Source organism: Bos grunniens, chromosome 13 (assembly GCF_055505025.1).
Source record: "Bos grunniens cultivar Pamir isolate PY7600 chromosome 13, Bosgru_T2T1.0, whole genome shotgun sequence".
In the NCBI taxonomy this organism is placed as follows: Eukaryota; Metazoa; Chordata; class Mammalia; order Artiodactyla; family Bovidae; genus Bos; species Bos grunniens.
Window position 1 is genome coordinate 56,800,032 of NC_141177.1, and position 22,115 is coordinate 56,822,146.

The 22,115-nt window shown below is 46.1% G+C and overlaps 1 protein-coding gene across 1 annotated transcript in view; it reads right to left on the reverse strand.

The window, feature by feature from the left end:
* Positions 1–16,917: 16,917 nt before the first annotated feature.
* Positions 16,918–22,115, reverse strand: part of GAD2 (glutamate decarboxylase 2) — a 65,950-nt gene continuing 60,752 nt past the window's right edge. Inside the window, exon 16 of the mRNA XM_086331214.1 lies at positions 16,918–20,995. Coding sequence (XP_086187340.1) covers positions 20,822–20,995 — 174 coding nt within the window. The 3' untranslated portion in view covers positions 16,918–20,821. The remainder of the gene's footprint in view (positions 20,996–22,115) is intronic.

Genomic DNA, 22,115 nt, shown 5'->3' on the forward strand with positions numbered 1-22,115 from the left:
GGCAATTAAGTTAAAGTGAGGACATCCAGCTGGGACCTAATCCTATCTGACTGGTGTCCTTATGAAAAAGAAGATTAGGACACACAGGGTATAAATAATTAATACCAGAAGCCTCAAGTGATTGAATAGAGTCAGGAGACCAGCAAGGGCTCTCACACCCAATGACAATGGCATATCCCAAGAGAAGAAAGGAAGGCCCGGCATCTTTTCACACAAGGACTCAGTCAATGACAAGCCATGGACTTTCTGTCTACCATAGCCCCACACCTACCCATACCCCAGCTTCCTTTTCTTCCCTGTAAAAGCATCCTTCTTCCCTTCCTGTGCAGGGTCTTTCACAGGGGTCCCCATGGTTGTAGACCTCAAATCGCAATTCTCTGCTGATCCCAAATATACTCATCTTTTCTGGGGAAATATCTGGCCGACTATTTGTTTTAGACCAACAAGAGACACCAGGAATGTTCAAACCCAGAGGAAAGACCACATGAGGACACAATGAAAAGGCAATGGTCAGCAAACCCCCAGAAGAAATCAACCCCACCTACACCCTGAACTGGGAGAAAAAGAAATTTCTGTTGTAGGAGCCATCCAGTCTGGGGCATTTTGTTACGGCAGCCTTTGCAAATAACACAGAAAGCGAAGGAACTTGGCCAAGATCATATAAGAACTAGGGTCAGAGCTCCGAATCTTCTAGGACTTCGATCTCTCCATCTAACCACAGAGCACACACGTGCACAAGCACACAGGTGATTCACGCAGACTTTAGGGGCGGGGTTTTGGTACAGCGCTCTAAAGGCACAGAGACCCTTAATGGGACAACGTGTCCAATTCCAATGCTACTTACAGAAGTCACAAGAAGCCTCCCTCTGGAGACTCAGAGAAGAAGCAGAACTGGAGGTGCAGGGAGTACTTTGGATCCGCCATCATGGCAGTGACTTTGTATCTGGGGGTACGTGTGATAGGGCAAGAAGCAGGGGTCTGTGACATGGGGGCTGAGTCCAACTGCAGGCCCCCATTCCCTCCCTAGCCAGATTCAGCCTGTTCTAGGGAACACATGCCTTTGCTACCATCATCCAACACACCCAGCTTAAGGGGAGATGCCTGCGTATTCCTGTGGTGCCAAAGAGCTTAGATCGGGCTATTTTTGAAGGACTCTGCACAATGAAAGCATAAATAACTCCCACTTAACTGCAAGCTGCTTTGGGGCCAACTCCTAACATCTCTCACTGCTTCTCTAATACAGAGTCCACAAGTTCTCTCAGCTTGAAACACATGGAGGATTCTCCACACCTCACCCTTGGCTCTGGTCTTGCCACCCCGGTACCCGGTCACCAGCTCAGCCTGCATCAGTGTCATCAGCCTGGTTTCATAGAAAAGTCATGTCCCTTTGGGTTGGGTTAGCTGCTGTATTTTCTCTCTATAACACTCTTCTCCATAAAGCACTTCCCCTAGCTTTATAACCTCACTCAAAGGACTTTATACAGACATGGAATTTTGCTTCCACAGAGTGTTTTTCCACTCCTAAGTGTCAGTTGAGGGTGTGCATGTATGTTGGGTGGGGGAGAACTGAAGAGAGGGGCTCCCCGGGCCCAGGTGGCTGACAGGGTGGATGGGGCTGCTGTTCACCAAGAGGCTCATGGGAGAAGGACCAGGGATGGGGCAGAGGGAGGGTAGCAAGAGAAGCTTTGGTCAAGCTGATATATTCTTGATTGTGAGAGTGCCCAGATTTAGAAAATTCCAGTAGAGGCCTCCTGTGAGTGGCCTGCTCTCTGGAGAGATTTCCTCAGCTTCTCAACCCGTTTCTATCTTGGTTTTTTTGGCCGTGCCATGCAGGCTTCTCTCTGCAGCCAAGAGGGTGGCAGGTCCCCTGCCATCACCATCATTGTTTCTGTGTGTTCTGCCTGCCCGGACCCAGCTCAGAGATGGGCACATGCTCCAACAGGGCAAGAAGGCCTTCCCCTAGATGCCAAGGGGCAGGGGGAAAGGGGGACAAAGTACTGCCACCAAACCACCAGCTTTGTCAAGACCTATCACTGCCAGCGAGTGATGGAACAGAATCTATACCAGCCTCCCAGGTGGGCCTCAGCCCGGGCATTCAAACTCCACTCTGTGCTCGAGTCCTGTGCTAACTCCACTCCTTTACCTGCATCCGGGCCCAGCACAGACATGGAGGATGTGGAGAACACTTCCCTGCACTGCAAAGCATCAGGCTGGGGACCCCTCTAAAATTCCTGGCAGAGCCCAGAGAGGAGGGAGAACAGGTCATTTACAATGACCAGCAGCTGGCATAAGCAGGCAGGGGCATAGCGGCATACCTCCCTCCAATGCCCTTTCTCAATGACTCAATCCATGCATGTGGTGACCACAGGCTGCCAACAAGGTGTGGGCAAGGAGAGGGGACCCTTCTGACCAGGGGCTTTGTGAATGGGGACTAAGAGCTGGTGCCAGAGGCCTGGGCTCTGCCACCCTAGCGACAATAGCGGGAAGAGAGGCTGGTGGGCACCTTCTACTTGGGTCAGAAAGCAGGTCCGTCTCCGGCCCACAGGGCCTCTGAGGACAGGGTCCTGCTCATCAGGCAAGGAACCAGGCTCTTCCCTGTCAACACCATGGCCAGGCTGCATTTCCACCCATGGCCACCACCCTTCAAGATCTGTCTTCCTTATGCTGAGCAGAAGCCCACAGCATGAAACTGGCCCTGACCCTGACTGTGGCTCTGCTCGCTCTCTGGACCCAGGGTAATGCTAACCCACCTCCCATCTTGTCCCTTCAATCCTTCAGCGTTTGGCTTCCCCAGGCCCTCCCAGCACAGGAGAAGGGGCCAGTTCTGGGATGAACAAGGGGCTTCCCTACTGGCCCAGATGGTAAAGAACTTGCTTGAAAATGCAGGAGACCTGGGTTCAATCCCTGGGTTGGGAAGATCCCCTGAAGAGGGGAATGGCAACCCACTCCAGGATTCTTGCCTGGAGAATCCTATGGACAGAGGAGACTAGTGGGATACAGTCCATGGGGTCTCAAAGAGTTGTACAGGACTGAGCAACGAACACTTTCTTTTTACTTTCTGAGGTAAACAAGACAGAGTCTCCATGGCTTCAGGGAGCTCACAGGGTGCTGGGATGAGCAGCTTCTGGCTGTTATGTGGCCACAGCGACAAGAGTCCCTCAGACCTGGACCCATTCTCCCTGGTCAACAAGGATGCTCCACTGGGCGCTGAAGTCCCTGAGCCAACATCCTGTGTAAGATTCCCTTTGCTCAGAGTCACCCGCTGGCAGCCAGTCCTTTCTGAGAGGAGCAAGTTCCAGCTTCTGTTACAAGACGGAGAAGCTGGCTCAAAACCCAGGAGAAGCAGCAGGTACTCTCAGCCGACGGCTGGCAGAGAAACGAGCAAAACTCAGAGGCCAACAGCGAACTGCGGTGGCGGGAAGGGCAGGTACCACCCCAGGGGAGGTGACAGCAAAGGCCACTGAAGGGATGACCTCTGAGCTGAGATGTGAATAATGGGGAAGAACAAGCCACACCCAGACACCCAGTGAGAGTCACAGCCTGGGCATACTTTGAGCTAGAAAATGTACCTTAGACTTCAAAATGCGACTTTGCAAGTGAGAAAAAGAAAACCACAGTCTAGCTGGACCCTCGCAGGCGAGAGGATGGGCCATGGCCTCAAGGGAGGAGACAGCTGGGGCCATAAAAGAAATTCACGGAGTCTAGATTCTCCGAAGGGAATTCTCTAACCCTAATCTTCAAGATGAGACCTGGTGGGAAGGGTGTCCCTGGAGGCTGAGCCGAAGTTTGGAAACGGCCACGCCTGGAGTCCACAGGATGCTGTGAGCAGGCCAGGCCACCATCTGTGTGGCATCTGCATTTAGCAGCTATAAAAATAACAGTCATGTATGTCACTCATGCTGGTAGGTATTGCTAAGCCTTTCTAAATGGCTAGAAGAACGCAGCTGTCTCCCCACCAAGGACGTCGCTCCTGGAGACGGGAGGGACCTGCCCCAAGGAGGTTTTAGGGGCAGCTGGAGATGGGCTGGGGCTGCGACCTCTGCCAAGTCACTCTGCCTTCCTGACTCCAGCCAGTCTGGAGGCTGTGGGGACCAGGTCTGCTAAGCTCCATCAGGGAAATGCCTGGGGCGTAAAGGAGAAGGAAGCTCTGTGAGTTGAAGCGCTGAATATGAGGGAGCAGCGTTATGTTTCTGAGGGAAAAGCTATGTTTAAAATAGTCTTCAGGACTTCCTTGGTGGCAAGGTGATGAAGAATCTGCCTGCCGGTACAGGAGACACAGGTCCAATCTCTGAACTGGGAAGATCCCACGTGCTGTGGAGCAACTGAGCTCACAGGCCACAGCTACTGAGTCTATGCTCTGGAGCCTGCTCTCTGTAACAAGTGGTCACCGCAGTGAGAAGCCTGCATGCTGCAGCTAGAGAGTAGCCACTGCTCTCCGAAGCTAGAGGAAAGCCCACACAGCAACAAAAACCCAGCATAGCCAAAAATAAATGGGTCGGGACGATCCCCTGGAGCAGGGACAGGCTACCCACTCCAGCATTATTGGGCTTCCCTTGTGGCTCAGCTGGTAAAGGATCCACCTGCAATGAGGTAAACCTGGGTTCAATCCCTGCATCGGGAAGATCCTCTGGAGAAGGGAAAGGCTACCCACTCCGGTATTCTGGCCTGGAGAATTCCAGGGACTTTACAGTCCATGGGGCTGCAAAGAGTCAGACACAACTGAGCGACTTTCACAAATAAAAAATAAAATGATTAAAAAAAAACTGGTAGAAACCAACATAATATTGTAATTATCCTACAATTAAATTTAAAAACCAAAAAATTATTTAAAAAAAGAATTTAAAAAGGATTTAAAAATTGTTTTAAATAGAACACTGTTCAGATCTCCTTAGTTGACTTCCGTTGCCCATGTTTGCACCCGCATCTCTTCTGAGGGTGATGTCTCTCCAGTGATGGGCCTCAGCAATGCCCGGAGGGGAGGAGATGGGGAGGAGGGAAGGTATGGAGGAAGGACGGGAAGCAGGGAGAGAAAGTGGTGTTGGGAGGCGGGCACAAGGAGGGGGGACAGAATTCCTGAGTGAATTTCTTCCCTCTCAGTGTGTGCACAGACCCCACAACTTCTTCCCTCAAGGCCCTTCTGTCCCGGTTCTCTGACTTCTCTGCCTCCTGGGGCCACACTCCAGGGGCAGGGGGACGGGAAGACAGGGGCACCGACGGGCACGCAAGGTCCTCGCTGGGACAGCAGTGGCCTCCCATGGGCTGATCACAGGAGGCCTCTGGGACCATGTAACATCTGAGCAGCATCTGAATGAGAAGAATGGCCTCGTGGCTGAGTTCCAGAAACCTCACTGGATTTCTCTTCACGCCCAGTGTTGTGCCGGAGCTCGCATCCATCGCCTGCAGGGCGTGTGAGGACCCACGCTGGGCCCACTCGTTTGATCCCTCAGGGGAAGTTTTAGGACTTCCCCCACCAGCAGGCCTACCTCTCAGCACTTACTGCCAGGGAGAAGCATCCTCAGTGACAGGTCTGTGAACACTGGTCCTGGGCTGCATTCTCCGCTTCAGACCACTCCCCAGGCAGCACCCTGGGTTCACTTCCCTCCTTTAGCACAGTCTGTCCTCCGAGTCAGAAACCATGACGTCTGACTTTGCAGCCTGGCCCCGGGAACAGCAGCTGCCCCACAGTTAGTTGGTGCTCAATACTCACTGTTCGCATTCAGGTCATTTAATCCAAGGGCAAGGAGCAAAGCCCCAAATGTATGTGTTGTGCTAAATATTACACTTTTAGTGACTTTTATTATGCCTCTTTTAAGTGAGATTTAATCAGAGGTCCTCCTGTGAAATACCAGAACCCAGATGAGATCTTAACAAGAGTGTCAAAAATACTGTTTAAGGCAGTTCTTTCCTGGACAACCTGGGAGCTGGCTATGGACACACTGCCGCCCCGTGGCCAAAAGCTGCCACTGCAGATCCCATTCGTGCGAGAAGAATGGGATTGTTTTTCTGGAGAAGGGAATGGCAACCCACTCCAGTATTCCTGCCTGGAGAATTCCATGGATAGAGGAGCCTGGCAAGCTACAGTCTATGGGGTCGCAAAGAGTCGGACACAACTGAGGGACTAATGCTAACTAAGAGTCTGCTATTCCTGCCCCGGATGGTATCTAGACACCATTACCTGTTGTTGAGGGTAAAACTAGGATTAAAGTCAAGAGGAATCTGGTTTTGAACAAGGTCGCAGTTTACCAGGGCTCCTTAGGGAAGCAAACAGTCTTTCTGAATATTTGAATGTTTTCTTGAATGTTTCTGTTTAAGATTGGGGGGTGGCAATAAATAGTTTAGAGCTACTGTATTTTCAAACTAAGGCAAGATTTAGAAGATAAAAATAATTCCCCAAATTTGAATTTCCAAAAGACTGCAGTACCTCCTCCAGGGACATCTGACAGCTTGTCCTTGCATGCTCAGTTGAGTACTAGTCTTTGCAAGTCCATGGACTAAAGCCCACCAGGATCCTCTGTCCCTGGGAGTTTTCCAGGCAAGAATACTGGAGTGGATTGTCATTTCCTTCTTCAGGGGATCTTCCCCACCTAGGGATCGAACCCATGTCTCCTATGTCTCCTGCACTCCTAGGTCTCCTGCAGGCGAATTCTTTACTGCTTGAGCCAAGGCTAAGACATCTGACAGCTTGTTATGCAATAAGTCATCAGAAAACTAACAGTGTTGCAGAGAGAATGGGCTTGATGGATTTACTATTCTCAGGGGGATAATTACAGAGAAATAGTCCTGATATAAAACTGTATGATAAATAAATCAAGTCAATAAACAAAAATATTTTTCAGAAATATTTGCTACATTAGATCAACATTGTTAAGAAAACCAAGTAAATTGATGCCATTTATCTGTGTGTGCTCAGTCACGTCCGACTCTTTGACTCCACAGACAATAGCCTGCCAGGCTCCTCTGTCCATGAGATTCTCCAGGCAAGAATACTGGAGTGGGTTGCTGTTTCCTTCTACAGGGGATCTTCACAACCCAGGAATTGAACTCCAGTCTCCTACATCTCTAGCAAGTAGGCAGATTCTTTACCACTAAGCCACCTGGGAAGCCCATTTAGCAGCTTGCAGTTGGGGCTCTACAGTGGAGTAGAGAGAGCTGATTTCATCACCTCATGGCCTGTCAGCTTTTCTAGAACAATGGGCTTACTTTAAAGACCAGCCACCCAGCAGCAATCCCGCTCCTGGATATAGACCCCAAGAACAGAGAGCAGGGCCTCCGGGAGGTATTTGCACATTCATGTCCATGTTCATGGCAAAGTTATTCACAGAAGCCAGAAGGTGGAAGCAACCTACTTACAGGCTGGATGACAATTATCTTCTTGAAATATAATCAAGAGTTTCTTACTATTTTCATTTTTCTTGCTATAAAAACTTTATTTATTTTACATTTTATGATGAAGAATGACAGATGCAGGAAGGAATCATCCAGGGCTACAGAAGGAAAAGGCTCTGCAGCAAAAGACCCAAGAACACAAACAAGTGCTCCCAGGGCAGCATAAAAATGAAGTCCCAGTCAGCCACTAACGGGGAGAAGGAGGCCAAAATGGGGAGGAGCCCGCAGTGGTCACTGGGCCCAGGGACATGGATGTGCACTGGGACACAGTGGAAACTCTTCCAGCCTAGAGCTGCCTCAGGGAAACCATGAGGAGGAAAATATTAGCAAGAATCGTATCAGCAACGTTTGTATACCGTAAGGAACTTAAGAAGTTCATCCTGATTGGAAGGACTGATGCTGAAGCATTGGAAGGATTGGAGGCATTGGAAGGACTGATGCTGAAGCATTGGAAGGATTGGAGGCATTGGAAGGATTGGAGGCATTGGAAGGACTGATGCTGAAGCTGAAGCCCCAGTACTTTGGCCACCTGATGCAAATAGCCAACTCATTAGAAAAGACTCTCATGCTGGGAAAGATTGAAGGCAGGAGGAGAAGGGGGCCACAGAGGACAAGAAGGTTGGATGGCATCACTGACTCAATGAACATGAGTTTGAGCAAGCACCTGGAGTTGGTGAAGGACAGGGACGCTTACTCCTTGGAAGGAAAGTTATGACCAACCTAGATAGCATATTCAAAACCAGAAACATTACTTTGCCAACAAAGGTCCGTCTAGTCAAGGCTATGGTTTTTCCTGTGGTCACGTATAGATGTGAGAGTTGGACTGTGAAGAAGGCTGAGGGCCGAAGAATTGATGCTTTTGAACTGTGGTGTTGGAGAAGACTCTTGAGAGTCCCTTGGACTGCAAGGAGATCCAACCAGTCCATTCTGAAGGAGATCAGCCCTGGGATTTCTTTGGAAGGAATGATGCTAAAGCTGAAACTCCAATACTTTGGCCACCTCATGCGAAGAGTTGACTCATTGGAAAAGACTCTGATGCTGGGAGGGATTGGGAGCAGGAGGAGAAGGGGATGACAGAGGATGAGATGGCTGGATGGCATCACTGACTCGATGGATGTGAGTCTGAGTGAACTCCGGGAGTTGGTGATGAACAGGGAGGCTTGGTGTGCTGCGATTCATGGGGTTGCAGAGAGTCGGACACGACTGAGCGACTGAACTGAGGGAAGCCTGGTGTGCTGCAATCCACGGGGTCTGCAACTGAGTGACTGAACAACATCCTGATTGAATGTTTCCAAAACAGCTCCTTTCTCCAGAGAGGCTGGGACCCCACTTCCTATATGCCCAGTCCTGGGGACCCCAGTCCTTGAGCTGCAGCTAAGTGTGAGCTCAGTATGGTGCCCTGAGAGAGAACAGGCAGCTCGACCAGGACACACAGAGGGCCTCGGGGACAGAACACTCATTCAAGCAGCTGAACTTGGAAACTATGACAAAATCAATGAAAATCTTGTCTCTGAAACTGAACACAAACAGGGAGCTTTTGGGGGCTTCCCTGGTGGCTCAGTGGTAAGGAATCTGCCTGCCAATGTAGGGGACATGAGTCTGATCCCTGATGGAGGAACAAAGATTCCATGTGCTGTGGAGCAACTAAGCCTGCGAGCTGCAAGGAAGACACAGCACAGCGCCCCCTGCCAAAGAATACCGTATATTCTTCTATATCTTTTGATATATTGATAGATCTATATATTTCACTTATAAACAAAAAATCAAAACTAAAATTATAGATAAGAGGTAAACAGTAATGAAAATATGTTAGCGTCTATGGAAAAGGCTCAGGGAACTTTCCAAGATGGCTCAGTGGTAAAGAATCTGCCTGCCAGTGCAGGAGATGCAGGACAGCTGGGTTCAATCCCTGGGTAGGGAATATCCCCTGGAGGAGCAATGGCAACCCACTCCAGTGTTCTTGCCTAGATAATCCCATGGACAGAGGGGGCTGGCGGCCGTCCGTTGGGTCACAAAAGAGTTGGACTCCACTTAGCGACTAAATAACAACAACAGAAAAGAGGGAAACCCAAATGCAGAAGAAAATCTGTAGACATGGATGTATTACTGGAAAAGGGCAATTCAGCATGTAAAAGTAGGGAAACCAGTTGGCAGGTGACTGTTACCATTGGAGGGAGGGGGCGGCTTCCTCTCTCTGGTGCCTGCAGCCAATGAAGGCAAAAGGAGGCTCTTCCTAAGCCGTGCGGTGTGTGAGAGATGCAGACTCACTGCTTCTGTTCCTTGCTTGCCTAGGTCATCCATGCTCCCGTCTCCAGTTTGTAGCACAGGCCGCTGCGGTGGCATCTGCCAGCCTGGGGACCTCTGTCTCAGGTGGCTGCTGCTAATAGGTGATTATCTGCTGTGTCCCTGGTGGGCCCCGCTCTAAGCCCAATCCAATAAAGTCCTTATAAATGAGTTTACTGGAATGAAACCTGCTTCCAGGTGCTTCAACCAACTCCTGGCTCTCTTGCAAAAGTGCCTGGTGTTAGTGGATGGTTGTTTAAACAAAGAAACTCAAAATTGAAAACCCCTTAGTAGGTTCACAGGGGAAAAGAAATATGGCATAATCTGTAGGACATATATCAAGTGAACCTTAAAGATGCATTCCAATATACAATTTTTGTCGTTCAGTCACTCAATCGTACCCAACTCTTTGCTACCCCATGGACTGCAGCATGCCGGGCTTCCTTGTCCTTCACCATCTCCCAGAGATTGCTCAAACTCATGTGCATTGAGTCAATGCTGCCATCCAACCATCTCATCCTCTGTCTTCCCCTTCTCCTCCAGCCTTCAATCTTTCCCAGCATCAGGGTCTTTTCTAATGAGTCAGCTCTTCGAATCAGGTGGCCAAGGTATTGGAGTTTCTGCTTCAGCATCAGTCCTTCCAATGAATATTCAAGATCGATCTCCTTTAGGATGGACTGGTTTGATCTCCTTGCAGTCCAAGGCAATCTCAAGAGGCTTCTCCATCAAACACCACAGTTCAAAACCATCATTTCCTCAACGATCAACCTTCTTTTTGGTCCAACTCTCACATCCATACATGACTACTGGATAAACAATAGCTTTGACTATTCAGACCTTTGTTGGCAAAGCAATGTCTCTGCTTTTTAATACGATATCTAGGTAGGTCGTAGCTTTTTTTCCAAGGAGCAAGCATCTTTTAATTCCATGGCTGCAGTCATCATCTGCAGTGATTTTGGAGCCCAAGAAAATAAAGTCTGTCACTGTTTCCATTGTTTCCCCATCTATTTGCCCTGCAGTGATGGGACCAGATGCCATGATCTTAGTCATCTGAATGTTGAGTTTTAAGCCAGCCTTTTCACTCTCCTGCTTCAACTTCATCAATTCACTTTCACCAATATACAATAGATGCAGACAAATACTGTTTGATTCTACTTATACAAGATGCTAGAACAGTAAAATTCATAGAGTCAGAAAGTGCATCATTGGTAGATGCCAGGGGCCAGGGGTTGGGAGGGTGGAATGGGGCCTTAAATGTTTAATGGGGACAAAGTTTCAGTTTAGGAAGGTGAAAAATTCAGGAGATGGATGATAGTGAGAGTTGCACAAGCGTGTGAATGTACTTAGTGCCACTAAAATGCACGCATGCACGCTAAGTCACTGCAGTCGTGTCTGACTGTTTTCGACTCTATAGACTGGAGCCCTCCAGGCTCCTCTGACCATGGGATACTCCAGGCAAGATCCTGAAGCGGCTTACCATGCCCTCCTCCAGGGGATCTTCCCAACTCAGGGATAGAACCCACATCTCTTACATCTCCTGCATTGGCAGGCAAAACATACAGTTAAATATTATTAAAATAGTGTATTTTATATTATGTGATTTTTACCACACACAAAATACCTTAGTTTATACAAAGAGCTACCCAGGATAGCAAACAATCAGATTTATAAAGAATATGTGGATCAGGTTGACTTGCCCATGGAATTTCCATCAGGAGATGATTCTAACACACAGGAGGAATTTGGTCACAGCACAGTCAGGGATAGAAGAGAGCAGGCACTGGCCTGGCTGCTTCCTGTCACCAAGGGCTTAACATATATTTTCTCACTGAATTCTTTCCATCCCCTGCAATAAGTATCACTAACTCAATTTTACAGATGAGGAAAAGACTTTCAGAATTTGTCAAGAGAAAGGACAAGATATTATTGAGGAATAGGGAATTCTGTCATTAGTCAAGAAGACTGAAAGGGGCTGGTGGCATTTTGGAATATCTGCTTCAGAGTCAGGGTGCATAAGAGACAAAGAATTCAGCCAGGCCTGGCCCATTCCTCCATCCCGGGATTTCTTCACAGCTTTGCTGTAATTATCAGATTAATGGTGTCAGTGGGTTGGAGACCTTCATACAATAGATTTACTCATAGATTGAATCATCTCAAAATAAATTATTAGAGCTCGTTGTGACAGGAACAGAAAGAATTAGTCAATACCAGAATTGAATTTCCCACCCATGCCTAACTGTGAATGGTTCATTCCAAAGAGATATTTTACCTGAAACTCCATCCACCCTTTCAAAAAAGTGAAGTGAACAGATGCTTTGTTTTTGCAAATTTAACAAGCATATACACAGCACGAGGGGAATGCTTTCTTTTCCCCTTGGCTGCTGAGGAATAATGGGAGCCATCTGCTCTTTCCTGAACATATACCAGCCTGAGCTCAGCCAGCTGTGGAGATCCACAGTGAGGGATAGTATTTCCCCCTAGAATAACATCTCAACAATTCAGAAGGAATGGAAACCTTATGCAAAAAAAATTGGGGGAGGGGGAGGACCATGCCTTGGAGGCTTGCAGGATCTTAGGTCCCCAACCAGGGATCAAACCCAGGCCCTTGGCAGTGATAGCCCAGAGTCCTAACCACTGAACCTCCAGGAAATTCCTGCAATGATTTAAATAAAAATGAATACTAAAGAAAATCCTTTTCTTTACCCTCTTGATCTCTACAATCCTAAAACAGACTCATAAGGAAATAAAGAGAAGTCTAAGGACATGGAAGCAGCCTAGATGTTCATCGACAGATGGATGGATAAAGAAGAGGCAGTACATACATGCAACAAAATATTACTCAGCCAAGGAATGGAACTGGGTCATTGGTAGTGATGCGGATGAACCCAGAGACTGTTGGGCAGAGTGAAGTAAGTCAGAAAGAGAAAAACAAGTATCATATATTAACCCATATATGTGGAGTCTAGATAAATGGTACTGATAAACCTATTTGCAGGGCAGGAATCGGGAGAGAGACGTAGAGAATGGACATGTGGCCATGGGGGAGGAGAGAGGAGGGGGAATGAACCAAGAGATGAGAAGTGACACGTATGCACTACCGGGTATAAAACAGATAGCTGATGGGCAGCTGTTCCACACGGAGCTCAGCTCAGGGCTCTGTGATGACCTAGAGGGGTGGGAGGAGGGGACAGGAGGGAGGTCCAAGAGGGAGGGGATATGTGTATACACATAGCTGATTTACTTTGTTGTACAGCAGAAACTAACACAACATTGTAAAGCAACTCTGCTTCAGTTCAAAATAAATAAAGAGAAGGCAAAAGACTTGTCGGCAAGTTTTTCTTTGGACCAATTAAAATCTGAATTGAAAGAAACTCTAGGAATCTCTCCTTTTCTTGAGTTTGTGTAATTGAGTTTTCTTGGAATTCACAAAGTTATCACATTTAAATAAATTAAAACTCCTCTTGAATGTCGTTTCCTTGGCAACTGTAGCAAGCTTTTAATTACGTTTTTTCAGAAGTGGAGAATCCCCACTTTGTATTTACTTGTGTTTTCCTGTGCTCATGCTCCAAGACCAGCGATCCCGGGCAGGAGTGACCTTCAGTGTAAGATCTTTCAATGGTTCTTTGCCACTTGCTTTTTGAGATGTTGGAAACTCTTTGATGGCTTAAGAAGACCAAGCCACTCTTCCTTCTCTTGGTGTGTGGCCAGTGAGTCATTCTCCTTATGTAAATGGAAGCTTGGAGGGCATTGACTTGACTGTGCCTTGACTGTGCCTTGACTGGACTTGACTGTGTTGGCACTTTCCAACGAAGCCAAAACTGCTGATCCATGTCATCTCTCTAATTATCTTGGGTGTTTGTCTGAGGCAAGGATGCTCCCTGGGCAAACAGGTTCAAACAGGTACTGGGTTATTTATCCCAGTGGAGAGAACTTATTTCCTCTTGCTCTTCCTTCTCTTCAGCTACCCTGGCCAGCCCTTCTGGGTCTCTTGTCTCTGCCGAAGCAAAGGCTGAGTCCTTGATGGAGGCCACCTCAGTGCCTGGTCTGCAGTCCTCAGGGATGACTCACAGGATGGCCTTCTCCAGGGAGCTGCTGCTGCCACATCCTCGTTGTGTTCAGGATGATCAACTCTAGGTGGACGAAGTAAGAAGTTCCCTCAAGAGCCCAGTCCTCACAGGCAGCAGCCCAGAATCCAAGCATAATGAACACATACTGACCATTCACGATGTTCTAGGCACTGGGCTCTCTTCTCCTCTGAATCTTCACTATCACCCCAGGAGATAAGTGCTCTTTTTGTCCTCGCTTTTCAAATGAAAAACTGAGGCTTGGAGAGGTTCAGGGATTTGCTCAGGGCCAGGATTTGAGTTGTTCAGTAGCCAAGTTGGCATCTGAGGCCCCGCAATGTCTCCAGGAGCCGCCTTGTTTCAGGAATGAAAATGTGAGCATGCAAGATCATATCTCTCCTGGCGGGAGCTCACAGGCCACCACACACCCAGCCTTCTAGGCCACCTCTTCCTTGAGTGCTTGCAAGCGCTCATCATACCTACTAAATCAAATTTGTGTTTATCTGGCCTTGGGAAGGAAGTTAATGGGACTCAGAGCCTCAGTGGATGTCAAGGACAAGAAGAAGCTTCCTTGGGACCCCTCTGCTTCCGTAATTAACACCTGTGGTTGTTTCATCGTAAACACTGGGCAGGTAATTTTAATACTGTTTGGGTAGGCATGGGAACTGGAATCTCTTACTATTACAGATGAAAGAAATAGCACGGGAGGTATGGGAATGGGAACATCTTTTAAGAAATTTCATCTACATTGGGGTAATATTGTTTTCATAGTCAAAACAAATCTCTTTTGTCATTTAGTCTTAAAATACATATACCAGTGATGTGGATATTTGTTAACTGCAGCTCATGGAAAGCCAAGAGAAAGAAAAACAAACTGTGCTGTCTTTTTGGGATGAAGAGCTTACAATAGTAGTAAGAGCTTCATGCTTTTCTCCCTGTATTCATCTTCCTCCCTATTCCCTGCTGCAGACTTCCACTAAGAACTGACTGGGTTGGCAAGAAAAGAACTGAGTTTATTAAGTCATTTCCAATAAGAGTTTCCTTTGCATAAACAAGGACAGATGTTAAACCAGGTGTTTTTCCTAAATGAACATTTTGATATATGTTGCTGAGACTTGTCAGTTTCCATGCGGTGGCAAATGCTGTCAGATGTGTACATTTGTTTAAATCGTGGACCAGGAAACATTCTGTGAAGTAAAAAAAGAATTGCTGTTCTAATCACTGGAGCCTGGGCAACATCTAGAACATGAAAAAGCCAATAACTCTCTCTCTCCTGAAGTCGACAGAATGAAATGAAGAGATGGTTTTGATATTTCAAAGTCACAACTTCTACTCTATCAAAGACTAATTTTGATGGGGCTTTTTTGTTGTTTATTTGAAACATCATGAAAGATCTTAGGTTCTAAGGGAGGAGTTCAATGCCAACAGATGTTGGGATGTGTGTGGATTTGAAAATGAAAACATTATTGAGGAATGTGTAGCTTCTCGAAACATGTAGACTGCTTTGCTGCTACCTGTAGTGTTTTAAAGCTTACAGTCTGACTTACAAACATCCCAGTCAATTTAAGTAGCATTTATTAGAAGCTAAGTGCCCTGAAATGGAGTTTGAGGGCAGGGAGAATCTGAAAGTTTTCATGGCATTAGTGGTTCTGAGATTTGTGATTTATAGGGGAAAAAACATTCAAGTTAGCAGAGTTGCTAACTCCTTCTCTTATCATTTTAGAAACGTTAGGGCACGGATGAAGGAAAGCAACAATGAAATGTACCAGGGGCCAAACCTGAGATGAGAGATTGACTTCAACTGTGTAAAACCCTGTCTTCATCCTGAACTTCTTATTGTACCCCAAACTAGAGACATCGTCTTTCTTCCTGGGTCCTCAGGCCAGAGTTTTGCGGAACTCTGGATGAATGATCTTTCAGAGTATTTGCAGGTCTCTAAGCCTTGGTGTGAGGCTTCCCAAGTGGCACGAGTGGTATAGAACCCACCTGCCAACGAAGGAGACATGAGACTTGGGTTTGATCCCTCAGTCGGGAGGATCCCCTGGAGGAGGGCATGGCAACCCACTCAGGTAATTTTCCCTGGAGAATCCCATGGACAGAGGAGCTTGGTGGGCTATAGTCCATAGGGTTGCAAAGAGTCAGACATGACTGAAGTGACTTAGCACTCATGCAAGCCTGTGTGTGAGCAGGGTAAAAGCTAGAACACCACGAGCATGTCAGTGGTAGAGTGTATCCTGATTTGCCTTATCAGGTCCAGGCTGCTCTATGGGCTTGAGATGCCCTTAAAGGTATTAGACTGGAGTGAAGAGATAGTACTTCGAGCAGACATATGGAGGGAGGACATAAGAGATGAAGTTTCTGGATAATTTCAATATTGCTTATAGGGGAACCAATAGACAAGAGCCAAATCAACAGGAACAGGTGACATCGATGCCCTGGTTCCCATTATTCCCCCGGGCTGGGAACAATCTTCTGCTCCTGTTCACATCTTCATGGGTGTTGTTAAACTATAGTCTTCACCAGGTTTTTGTGTGGGTTAAATAAAATGTTAGTTCACACAGCGCTTTGTTTCCAAGTGCGTGTGTTCTCAGTGGCTTCAGTCATGTCTCTTTGCGACCCCATGGACTGTAGCCCACCAAGCTCCTCTGTCCATGGGACTCTCCAGACAAGAATACTAGAGTGGATTACCATGCCCTCATCCAGGGGATCTTCCCGACCCAGGAGGGATCAAACCCACATCTCCTACACTAAAGGTGGATTCTTTAACACTGTGCCACTGGGGAAGACTTGTACCCAAGAGTGTTCAACAAGTCTCCTTGTCATGTTGGTGCTGGCCAAAAATTTGTTCAGGTTTTTCTGTACCAGGCTCTGAATTAGTAATTTCTGAAGCTGCTTGTAACCTTCATGGGAGGTCATTACACTTATTTCCTCCACTTCAGTATGTACATGAAATTTTCTATAATAAAATACTTAAAAAAAATTAGATCTGAGTGAAGGAGAAACCAGGGTAGTGAAAAAAATATCCTTGAGAAGCAACTACAGAAGTAAGAGCTTTTTTTCCCCAAAGAAGACCCAAAGATGCTCTGAGCTCTGTGACAATGGAAGGACCTTTTATGCAGGCCAAGTCATTAGAAATGAGCCCCTCAACATGGCAAAGCCAGAATCAAGCATCCTAAGTCTGAGATATGTCCACATGTACACATTTATTTGGATTTAGAGAGACAACACATAAAATACTTTGATCATACACAAGTTCATATTTGGTAAGAGGATCAGGTTGTCACATGTTTATAGTTCTTTTTTTTATTATTGTTTTCTGTCTTTAGTAATGGAGCAATGCTGGGGAAGTGTCAATATCTTTCAGAAACACCAATGGGGAACAGTATTTCAGCATAGGTAACTAATCAATACACAGCGTGTGCACTTAGCATTTGAAAACAGGAGGGCGCGTGCAAGATGATACCCACTGCTAGGTTCCTGGGTTCCCTGTTCTGCTGCTATATTTACACCTGTGCTTTCTTGGTCCATATTCTGAGCAGTAGCATCTACTCCAAATGATGCTAGCAGGGACAGTACCTGCGAGGTTGGCTGCTGGTGACCCTCCTTATCGGTCTCCTGTTCTCAGAGACACTGAAGTTGCATTCCCTTTGCATGGTGTGAAATCACACAATTCTCAAAGGAGACTTCTCAGGAGCAAGCAGAGCCAAGGGCACTCCCTGTGAGGGCTGAGGTGGAGGGCACACCGTGTGGCAGAGAGAGTATGGCACGGATGCAAGTGTGGTTCTCGGAATATCAGTATGGCTACCACACAGGAATAGACACATCAATAATATGTTGTACAAGCTTCTACAGCAACACATGTTGACTTGCAACACTGCAAATTCGATCTAAAGTGCACAACCCCAATCTGAGGGGACGAGACAGTACTAGCAGTATATTAAAGGCAACACAGTTACACACAGGATTAACTTCCTTTTCTTTCCTCATGTCCTTGACACAGTCCAGGAAGTCAATACCATTTATGTGTCTCTGATGAAGACATACCACACTTTTTTTTTCAAGTATTTAAAAATAAGAAACACAATATTGCTGTCTAAATGAAAATGGCCATGTCAAATGTGATTAAAGCTAAAACCCAACTTTCCTAATATTTGTAAAAGAATCAGTTCAGTCACTCAGTCGTGCCTGACTCTTTGCGACCCCATGTAAAAGAATGGTCCCACATAAAGGCCTTTGGCACTGGGAATTTGCGGTAAAATTCAAAACAATCTCCCTTCCTTCCTTCACTCCTTCCTTCCCTACTTCCTTTCCACTTGAGCAGATTGCAAACCTACTTTAAAGAATGTTTAAACTACTGCGATCTATCAGGCTTTTATTTACCTCCTTCCCTGGGTTATGGTTGGTAGCACTTCACTACATAGAATGGAGCAAGGCTCCCAGCAAACTTGGGAAAGAACCTGGAAAGGACAGGGTGTTGGGGAAATGATCTATTGATAAAAACTCTTTTCTGGAATTTCAAACACAGGCACAAATGTTCCCTTTTAAGCTCAGTCGTACCATCAAGTGAAAAAGCAGTCGATTCTGCTAGGGAGTCTGGACCCCCTAGGTAGAAGCTTCTTGGAGTAGAGAGGGGTCTGTCCACATCAGGACATTGGGCTCCAACCTCCAGGCAGGATGGTGGGTTTGATAATTAGCATCTCTGCCTCTGAGATGGATCCTTTGGGCCTGAGACTCATGATAGCTGGGCAGCTCTGTGCTTATTCTCAACAGCCAAATTCTAGAATGCTTGGCCATTAGACAGAGCCTAGAAGGGGAGGCTTACTCCTTCATAAAATTCTGGGGCGTAGGGTTTTCTTCTAATAGTCACGCACGCATGCCTGCTAAGTTGCTTCAATCGTGTCTGACTGTAGCCAGCCAGGTTCCTCTGGATTCTCCAGGCAAGAATACTGGAATGGGTTGCCATTTCCTTCTCCAGGAGATCTTCCTGACCCAGGGATCGAATCTCTTATGTCTCCCGCGTTGGCAGGCGGGTTCTTTACCACTAGTGCCACCTGGGAAGTCTAATAGGCATAGGAAATCCATTTGCTTCTTAGACGGAGAGGGACCAAAGCCACGCGCATCTCAAGTATCAGTGATTCTGATCCGACCTAGGGGAGAGATGTAGGGGCAAGCTCATGAAGCTTGCAGGTGGTTGGATCCTATGGTCAAGTGAGAGGGCTTTGCTACAGGATGAAGGATGGAGTCCTCTTCCCTCCCTCATATACCTACAGTCTTCCTGATCACAGATCTGAGTGGTCCATACAGAAAGGATGAATGCTCCTAATGTGCAGCCACAGTCTGCATATATGTGGATATATACACAGGACATATATAGTTCTTTGCTAGCACTTGGAATCTGACAGTCTGTACCCCATAAATATCTATGAGAGCTCTTGTTAGCTCCTGTTTCTCCATCAGGTTTGCAGGGGCAGAAGGATGCTTTTAGAATATTGTTTTGAATTCTATGGGGCATATGTCCTCTCTATATTCCAGTCACTTTGATCTTAATGGGACACAGAAGATAGACAAAGGGTCTTAAGATGCTATCTCAAAATCCTGGGTAACAGGACTTCCCTGGTGGTCCAATGGCTAAAACTCCAAGCTCCTAAGGCAGAGGGCTCAGGTTCGATCCCTGGTCAGGGAACTAGATCCCGCATGCCGCAACTAAGAGTCCACATGCCGCAACTAAAGATCATGTGTGTCACGACTAAGACCTGGCACGGCCAAATACATAAATCTAAAAAAAAAATCTTGGGTGAGGAGCTCATTTCCTCATAACCTCTCATGGAGTAGAAATTAATTATTTGGGATCGCAGAGATGGGGAACTCAGAAGGAAGGACTTCTGTGGGTCAGAATGGGAGGGAATCGGAATAAGCAATGGCCTGGGAGGGAAATGACTCCTCCCTGGACAGGCGATGTGGCCTCCAGGATGACGTCACTATTCTCACAGAGACACTGAAGGCCAAGTGTAATTTTCTGGGCTCACCACATCTGGAGTGTGTCCCATTCTTCTTTGCTCTGGCTGATTAGACTTTATTTTCTCTAGGAAATCCAAATGACTTCATAAGAGAATACTGTCTGGGAAGACAGCGCAAGAACCAGCACTCACCTTCTGTTTAGAACAGGCTGAACGGAAATAAGAATAGAGACGATTACCCTCATTAGTCTAAGATGAAGCTCAGCTGTCAGGCCTACAGTGCGGGTCTGCTAAGGTCCAATGGGTGAAAAACGGAAAAGGGAGAATCTTGCTGTCGAGCTGACCAATCACTTTTTAAAGAAACTGCAGTATTCTTTTGTGTTTGTTTTGTAAGAGCCTGAACAGAAAGAAGGCGTCACACTGTTAAAGAATTTTGTGGGCCTATGTTCCAAAATAACTTTGCCAAGTGTTTAGTTGTGCCTCCATTCAAAGAAAGAGAAAAAAAAAAAAAAATCTGGCTTAGTTTTTATAACTGCCCCTTGCAGTTTGTATAACCCATATAAAATAAAAATCTATATGTTACAAAATAGGATTTCTTTTTAATATATATATTTTCCTTTTGTAAAATTATATGTATTTAAATACACTTGATATGTTACTATAGGTAAATTAGAAATTTTTTTCTAATACTATGAAAAAGGCAAGAGTTTTTTTTTTTAATTGTCAACATAGATTTTATATTTACTTTATCCTTTTCACTGTACCCCAGAGAACCTTTTATGATTCAGGGGTAATTTGGCATTATTCAATCCTACTACTCTGACTTGAAAATAAAGTTTGATTTGCACGCTATATTAAAAGTAAGGGAAATATTTATAACAATTGTAAGCTTTTCCTTATTGATTAGAACACAGCCTTTTGTCACTAATTATTACAGAGGTGTTCTAAACTTAAGAAACGATTTTTAAAAGGAATAATGTTTGGTAGTTTTTGATTTTTAAACTGCACTCTACTCTGACACCACAATATAGAAATAGATTTACTTTGGAACAAACTACAAATACATTTACACGGTTTGTGACAACTTAATTGTCTACCTAGAGAATTGAAACAGCTTAGTGAGCTAGGTTATTATAAATCCTGTCCCAGGCGTTCTATTTCTTCAATCAGGAAGTCAATGTCTTGGTGAGTTGCTGCGGGGTTTGAGATGACCATGCGGAAGAAGTTGACCTTGTCGCCCAAGGGCTGGTAGCTCACCATTGTGGTCCCAGACTCCATCATCCTGGCTTTAATCACGGGAGCCACCTGTGGGAGAGATGAGACCGCTGTGATGACTGCTTCTCCCAGGGATTCTTCCTATTATCAAAGAATCCAGTGCCAAGTAGCATTTTGAGTCTTTAACTGAACAATCAGAACCATATCTGTTTTCCCTTAAAGGAACTGCTCACACTTTTTATGAGAACAGAGGGCTGCCGCTGCTGCTGATGCTAAGTCGCTTCAGTTGTGTCCGACTCTGTGTGACCCCATAGATGGCAGCCCATTAGGCTCCTCCGTCCCTGGGATTCTCCAGGCAAGAACACTGGAGTGGGTTGCCATTTCCTTCTCCAATGCATGAAAGTAAAAAGTGAAAGTGAAGTTACTCAGTCGTGTCCTACTCTTTGCGACCCCAAGGACTGCAGCCTACGAGGCTTCTCCGCCCATGGATTTTCCAGGCTAGAGTACTGGAGTGGGGTGCCATTGCCTTCTCCGGAACAGAGGGCTAGAACAGTTTAATACATCCAAGATCTCAAAGGTGCTGAAAGGAATAATCAGTGGCGGGCTATCAGGAGCTTGACATCTTATCTTTGACTTTCTACTTAGTATTTTGTGACAACAGAAAGAATCTGATGGTGGTTCCAAGCATAAAGAGTTTAGCAATACAACATTTGGGGGACTTTTTAATCCTTCAGTAAATATAAAAACATTGGAAGTAAGACAAAATTCAGAGACTGGGTACCAAGATGTAAGCCTCACTACCAAGTGATGTGTGAAAATAAGCAGATTTTTGAGATCTTAAAGCAATTTTCATTCTTGAGATCCTAAAGCTTCCTAGTTTCAAAAAACACTTTTTGTTTTATATTAGAGTATAACCGATTAACAATGTTGTGATAGTTTGAGATGGACAGCAGAGGGACTCAGCCATACGGATACATATATCCATTCTCCCCAAAACTTCCCTTCCATTCAGGCTGCCACATAACATTGAGTGGAGTTCTCTGTGCCATACAGTTGTTGATTATCCATTTTAAATACAGCAGTGTGTACCTGTCCATCCCAAACTCCCTAACTATCCTATCCCCCAACTTTCCCCCTGGCAACCACAGGTTCCTTCTCTAAGTCTGTGAGTCTGTATCTGTTTTGTAAATAAGTTCATTTGTATAATTTC